General features: G+C 35.9%; 1 protein-coding gene across 1 annotated transcript; it reads left to right on the top strand.

The window, feature by feature from the left end:
* Positions 1-522: 522 nt before the first annotated feature.
* LOC131541804 (IQ calmodulin-binding motif-containing protein 1-like) lies at positions 523-7252 on the top strand. The gene is made up of 13 exons (XM_058777744.1): positions 523-796; positions 1123-1288; positions 1368-1488; positions 1962-2055; positions 2147-2246; positions 2342-2514; positions 2602-2708; positions 3574-3695; positions 3792-3934; positions 4369-4517; positions 5133-5264; positions 5418-5574; positions 6561-7252. The coding sequence occupies exons 1-13, from the start codon at positions 691-693 to the stop codon at positions 6779-6781; spliced, it is 1791 nt and encodes a 596-aa protein (XP_058633727.1). The 5' UTR covers positions 523-690; the 3' UTR covers positions 6782-7252.
* The last annotated feature ends 2 nt before the right edge of the window (positions 7253-7254 follow it).

Below are 7254 nucleotides of genomic sequence, written 5' to 3'. Positions count from 1 at the left end.
TTCTTAACACACGTAAATAGCCTATACTTCTAAAAAGTGCACTTGATTTGAAGTACATTTTAACTCATTACGTTTTAATAATCTTTTGTCATGCTTTAAAAACTTATTTTGATGTGAAGGCCCTGCACACAGATCAGCAATTTACATCCAGTTGGAGGCGCTGTTGTCGCGGAAATAACGACATTGTTGGCAACTTGGCATTGTGTTGAGAGATTTAAGAGGAAATTTAATTAACACAAAAAATATATTCCAAACAAACACATTCAAGACATGTTATCATTCATCAAACTAGTTGTGGTTTTACCCTTGTTGGAGTTGGTTGGCATAAATGCATAACAGTCAGTCAGAAATATGAACAGATATGTGAATTTGTGATTATGTTAATTTTTATTTCAACAAAAATACCGATTGTTGCTATAATACAACATCATGTGTGAAAAATGATGTGAAAAGTGAAAACTTTTCTCAACACGATGTACAGGTCGCAGTATGATGACGTAAGGTTACCGTAGAAACCGAACTGGCTCTTGTCTGTTGCCGTCAGTTTTTGTCGCTTTTCTTGACCAGAACAATCATGGAAGTTACATCTTCACCCAAGATATGAGAAGTAATAATCGAAATAAACTCTTGACATTCGACATGAGTTTTTATATATGAAATCTAACACGTTTTTCCGAGCCGGTGAGTGCAATGGGTCCATTGGGAAATAAAATGAGCCCAGAACTGAAGGATCTGGTCGCAGAAACCCGAGAAAAATCTGAAAACAAGGTTAACGACGTGCTTTCAAAATTAAAAGGTAAAGATAAAGAAAGTCCTGTCTTTTCCTACATTTATCACTGTAGAATTTCCTTTATTTAAAGCTGTTAACGTTAGTTTTTTTTTGTTTGTTTTTTGCAGTTCACCCAAATAGTCATGCTTTGAGATGACAAATGATATAAGATATACAGAATATAACCTCTCAGTTCATAGAAGCTCATAAAATTGCGTGTACATTAATTTTACAATAACTAAAGTATTATTTGAAACAGTTTTAGATTAAATACGTTACATATCAGCTATCCTAGAACACAACCATGTACTGTATCCCCTGCATGAATGAACTCAAACATCTCTCATGAACAGATCTTGTAGGCAGGAAGTCTTTAGGAGATCAGAGGGATCTGGAGGCATGTAAACAGAGTCTTTACTCTCATGGTGTGCTGCAGTACTGCTCCTCTTCCCTGAGATTCAGTCCAGCCAAGATTCACGGAGGCTATGCAGTTCTGACACAGATGGCAGACCTCCTCAGGTATTCAAATATAAATACACACTGAGTAAAATTTTCATTCTCAGTCTCAGAGTTTTAAAGTGTGTTTCTGTCCAACTAGCACATGCTGTGTGGGTCTGGGTGCTTTCAGAGACGTGGAGCTGTTTAGTCATGAATTTCTGCCTTCTGTGGTGGAAAGCCTTCTTTTTCTTGCAGAACGTCTAATGAACAGAGCTTTGCGGGTAAGATATTACAGTCTCCTGAATCACAGAAAACATTAATTAATACAGTCAGCTAGTTATTAATGCAAAATAAATCCTTTCAGAGTGATACAAATCTTAAACACCTGTCATTGTTTCTAACTATTTCTCTCATATCTGACTTTTGATAATAATGGTTACATTTTGATTACAAGAGACATACAATATACCCAGCTAACAGGGAACGCTCTTGGAACTTTAGCAAATGTTCTGGCAAGGTTCTATGAAAGTTATGTTCTTCCAGTAGCCGTAATAGAATGTTCTTTCAAAGTGATCAGGTCTTGATTAATGTTATTTACATTATACATCATTCATGGAACCTTGAATGTATGTAACCAAAAAAAAAAAAGAAGGATGTTTTGAACTTTAAGAGCACATTCATAAATAATGGGAATGTCATAATTTTATTAGCTGAATAGTAACCAACCAGATCATTTAATTTCTCCTTTTAACAGGACAAGGCACATAATGAGATGATTCGTTTATTTAGAAAAGTCTTTGATTCGATTGGCTGGCTCCTCAGGGCTCATACACATCTCATTCATCATGGTAAACAACTTCTATAAATGTAGCAAATTGACCATCACAAGATGTGTTTAGAGATGGATTGAAACTGATGCTTTTAACATTCTCTCCTCAGTACTGAGATCTAAACATTATGAGAACATCCAAATCTGTGAAGACGATGACGTCTCGATTGTTACTGTCACCATGTGGAACAATATCTTCAGAGCAAACGGGTACAACATAAAGCCACCTGGTCCATAATACAGTCTTTATCCATATAACTGCTTCTCATCCAAATACTCAAATATCTCTCCCTTTGTTTCTGCAGTGCTGTTGTAACTGAGATGGGAAACAGAGCTCTGACTGACATCATGGATGATATTGTGTATAAAATGTCCAGTAGCTCGAATCCTGTGATTGGCAGAGCAGCTGTAAAGACCCTTGTTCTAACTATGGACCACAGCAGCTCAACCCATCAGCTCATTCACAGGCGATACAGAGGTACAGTTGCACTCTTTAGATCTCAGAGCATCTTCAAGTTTTAGCTGCTGAGTGTTTAGACCAGTCTTCCAATGTTTGGTCCTGCAGGTTTGGCTGATTTGGCTGTGAAAGACTGGCGTGGTAAAGGCTTCGACTCTGTACTGGATCAGCTTATTGATCACTTGCGGTCAGACGTCCCATGGAGAGACACTAAGGTCAGTGGCCAACAGCTCAAAGTGTCTGCTAAATGCCTTAATGTAGACATATTTTACATTTGGTAGCATTTTATTTTTTCCTTCAAGTCCACTTATGATGATAGTTAAAGGAATAGTTCTCCCAAAAATGAAAATCTGCATAAAATGTACTCATCTTCAGGCCATCCAAGATGTAGAGGAGTTTGTTTCTTCATCAGAACAGATATGAAGAAATCCAAAATAGCAATATGGGCCTTGTTCACCAGTGGATCCTCTGCAGTGAATGGGTGCCGTCAGATTGAGAGTCCAAACGGCTGATAAAAACATCACAATAATCCACACGACTCTAGTCCATCAATTAACGTCTTGTGAAGCAAAAATCTGTGTGCTTGTAATAAACAAATCCATTATTAAGGCTTTAAAAAACTTTATCCATAATAACACTTCCTCCAATGAAAGTCCCCTGTTGTCCTTTCACATCAAAGTCTGACATATTTGTATAGAACTGTTTTATGCATAGAAGATTTGGAAACAGCGGTTTGAAGTGAAAATGATCTTAATTGATTAGTTTGTTTATTACAAACATGCAGCTATTATCATCTGTTTGAACTCTTATTCTGACGGCACCCATTCACTGCAGAGGATCCATTGGAGAGCAAGTGATGGAATACTAAATTTCTCCAAATCTGTTTCAATAAAGAAACAAAATCATCTACATCTTGGAACGCCTGAGGGAGAGGGAGAAATGTTCATTTTTGGATGAACCATTTCTTTAAGGTTTCTTTCTTTCATTAAAAACGCTTAATATATGGTCATATACTGGCTGTTTTCTTGTATTCTTATTGTTTATGTATTTCTTTACCCTACACACTGTACATAAATGAAGGAGTCATCTGAGGAGTATGTGCGAGCAGCTTGTATTATCCAGGCAGCCTGGAGAGCCCATCAGACCAGAAAAAGACTGAGGAAACTCCCCAGAGCGGTCAGCACGTTACAGCGCAGCTTCAGGTAAGAAAACGATTCAGTCAGTCCCTCTATGAAATGAAGAAATTTACAATTTAGAGACACTATATATGGTAAATTAGATTTATCTTTGTGTGATAGGGAAAAGCGCAGACGACAACAGGAATACAATGAGAGACTACGTGCAGAAGAAGAATTACGTCATCAAGTATGTCTGCGAAGACAGAGAGCCATGAGACAGTTCCGCCAACACCAGCTTCATCTGATGGAGATACTACCAGCTGGTAACAAACACAAAAACAAACAGTAACCTTGATGTGCGTATCAGGGTTATTTTCATCAACTAAAAACTAAAACTATTAAAACGTTTTTTATTGAAAATAGTTGAAATAAAATAAAATAGAAATAGTAAATGAAACACTTAAACTAAACAAAAATTAGAAACTGCATTAGCAACTAGCTGAAATAATTTTAAGGTGAAAAACTAAAATTTTCATGTATTTAAATGTAAATGCAAAATGTTTTAATGGAATAAAAATAAATTAAACTTAACTAGTATTTCAGAAAAAATACTAAAAAACAAAAGCACATTTACAACAATTAAAATTAGAATGAAGACTGAAAATATTGGCGAGCAAGCATGTCAACAAATGAAAGAACACTGCATGTCAGACAATTTTGTGAGGTCTTTAACTGATATAATATCTACCTCTTTCAGCCCAGGTGGAGAGATACTTGGGGGAGCTGGAGAACAAGGCAGCCGTGCTGATTCAGAGAGTGTGGAGGGGACACAGAGAGAGACGCAACTTCCAGCAGCACAGATACATTCTCAGACAGCACAGAGCTGCTGTCACTCTACAGAGAGCCGTGAGTGTACAGCTAATATGACTAAAGGACAGGTGTTTTACAGTGTAAGAAGCTCAGACTCTGTCACTGTTAGTTTAATATCATTGAGATGCTATTATAGTTTTTCCATTTTCATTTCAATAAAAAAAAAAAAAAGTTTTAGTAGTTTTTGTAGTTCTGCGATAACAACCAGCCGGTTGTTATCGCAGAATAAAGCCCGACGCGAATCAGTTACCCGGATGAGCCTGTGTTATCGGTTAATAACATACCTCGGAATGTGGAGACTGACCAATCGGAATCTAGTATTTCCCAGAGCCGTGTAATAATATTTTTTAAATTTGTCTTTGTTTGTTTTTATTTTTAGTTCCGTTTTTAACAAAAATGAGAAATGTTACCTTGGCAATTAGCTAAAATAAAATAAGCTTATTTATTCATTTATTTTATTCTAGTTAAGATTTAAGTTTATTTCAGATAGCATAAATGTTTTTTAGGGTTTCAGTTTAAGTTATCTACAATAACCATGGACTTTGTACATACATGAAAATAATAAATGAACATTGTACTCTTGTCATTTTAATACGTTAAAAAAGAGGTTGTTATTCTCTGACCATTTATGTGCTCATGTTCTTATGTCAGATTCTGCAGTTTTTAAAACGTCGTAGAGCACAAAGAAGTATTCTCACGCCGTTAAAAGGACCCAAAGGATTGACTGACAGTAGAAGAACGGAGCTGAAGCAACACATGCAGGAGCACATCTCTCTACATCCTGTGAGTCACCTTGAAGAAATGAAATCTTGTGTTCTCTTGGTATTTTATGCCTTTGGGTTAAAGCATCAATTAAGCTGGATTCAACCAAATTCTCATTTATAAAATGTTCATTTTAAAAGTTTCTTTTCTAAATGTTTTTTTTCTGTTGTGCAGTCATCCGTGACGTCAGCAGAGGACAGAGTGGAGCTCCATCAGAGAGCCCAGAGTCTCCTGCACCAGCACCTGATCAACAGAGCCTCTGATCGAGCACACGAGCAGCACAGACAGGCTCTACTTGCGCAGATCAACACAGACTTGGAGCTTTTACTAAGTACGCACATAAATCTATAGCTGATTTACTAATGTGAAGTATGATTTCAGGAATTCTGCAAAGCATAAGGCCCGAAACATATGTCCAAATACTGTATGTGAGCGCAAAAGCTTCTACTGTAGCTGTACAAGCCTGATTTCAGATGTGGCTACATTTGCAAATTTGCATAGATTATGTATCTGGTGCAATACTTCTATATTGCATGTCACACATTTTTAAATCTTCCATTTCTGCCTTTATTTCTTACAACTGCAGGTTTATAATGCAATGCTGTCTTTTTAACTTGCAATTGTGAGTTTATATCTTGCAGTTCTGAGAAAAAAAGTCAGAATTGTGAGATAAAAAGTCGCGATTACCTTGTTTTATGATTAATTCAGTTGAGGAAAAGTGACCCATATTTTTATGCAGCAAATATGCACTTGTAAATGTGAACTAGCGGTTCGACAAGAAGCTAATGCATTATAAAAATCAAAGCAATTAAGACACTAAGATATATTTGTGTTATTAAATGAATATAATTGATTGATAATTGTTTAAAATAATGTAATAATTGATACTTTTGAGTCATCGCTTTTCTTAAAGATGGTTTAAAGTTTGAAATGTGAAGTTATTTTATAAAACTTTTTGTTAAAACCTGTACTGTGAACTGTAAATCATGCTTTTTACAGTGTTTTTATTTTAATATGTTACCATAGACATTATGTTACCTGATTATATGGTATTCATTTTATTTGTGCCGGTCTAAAAAAATCTTAAATTTGATTTAAAAATCCTTCAGACACCCATGTGCATCTTTAAATGAATATTCCTCTTTGTAGTTAGTTATACAAAAACCCAAAAACTACCGAGTAGAAATTGTAAAATAAAAAAAATAAAAAATCTGTATCCAATAAATTATGAACAACTGGAAATATTATGGAGCATCTGAATATTATTGTGGACACTGAGAACCACCAATCTACAGTCACTTTTGTTTTTCACTTTAGATGCACCGTCGCTGAAGGATGCCAGAGCGGAGGATGTGAATCTGTTCCTGAGCCGCTCCTGCCCTGTGGCCACACGCGCCCGTCAATCCCACAATGCCTTGATGCAGAGTATGCGTCTCCCGTGGTGGAGGATGCTTGGAGAGGAGTTTTCCAGCCCAGAGGAGCTTCCCAGGAAAGACTATGACATGGACATTGAGTCACTGTATCTAGGCGGCAACTAACAGATGATGAAACTCAGACTTTATTAGCAATATATCGTTCATATCAATATGAAAGAATGGTACATTTAAAGAGGTTTTATGGCAAGTTAGGGCTTCCAGTGTGATTCAAGAGCAATATGATTACAAATAACAGAACAAATACAGTGAAGCAGGAGTCCTTTAGCTACATTAATACGAAAACATTCTTTTATGTCCTCTAACAGAATGTTTTATATTTTAAATGTTTCTTATTAAAGGAACTGTTCACCCCAATTTTTTTTTAAATTCTGTTATTTACTCTACCTCATGTTATTCCAAGCCTGTATGACTGACTTTTTTTCTGCAAAAACCAAAAGAAGATATTTTGAAGAATATTGTTACGCCATTGGATGAAAAAAAAAAAAAAAAACCTGAGACTTTTCTTTAAAATTTAAAATGACATGAGGGTAAGTACTTTTCAACTTTTTGGGTGAACTGTCCTTTAAAAAAAATGG

The sequence above is a fragment of the Onychostoma macrolepis genome, chromosome 06 (genome assembly GCF_012432095.1).
Source record: "Onychostoma macrolepis isolate SWU-2019 chromosome 06, ASM1243209v1, whole genome shotgun sequence".
Lineage (NCBI taxonomy): Eukaryota > Metazoa > Chordata > Actinopteri > Cypriniformes > Cyprinidae > Onychostoma > Onychostoma macrolepis.
Note: the sequence above shows the minus strand (reverse complement) of the source record. Positions and strands in the feature narration are given on the sequence as shown.

What these genes read in the sequence shown, in the direction of transcription:
- LOC131541804 (XM_058777744.1), top strand. Translation starts at nt 691, where the DNA reads ATGGGTCCATTGGGAAATAAAATGAGCCCAGAACTGAAGGATCTGGTC. An exon ending in CGTGCTTTCAAAATTAAAAG is followed by an intron (nt 797 to 1,122) that starts GTAAAGATAAAG and finishes TCTCATGAACAG; the next exon opens with ATCTTGTAGGCAGGAAGTCT. An exon ending in CAGATGGCAGACCTCCTCAG is followed by an intron (nt 1,289 to 1,367) that starts GTATTCAAATAT and finishes CTGTCCAACTAG; the next exon opens with CACATGCTGTGTGGGTCTGG.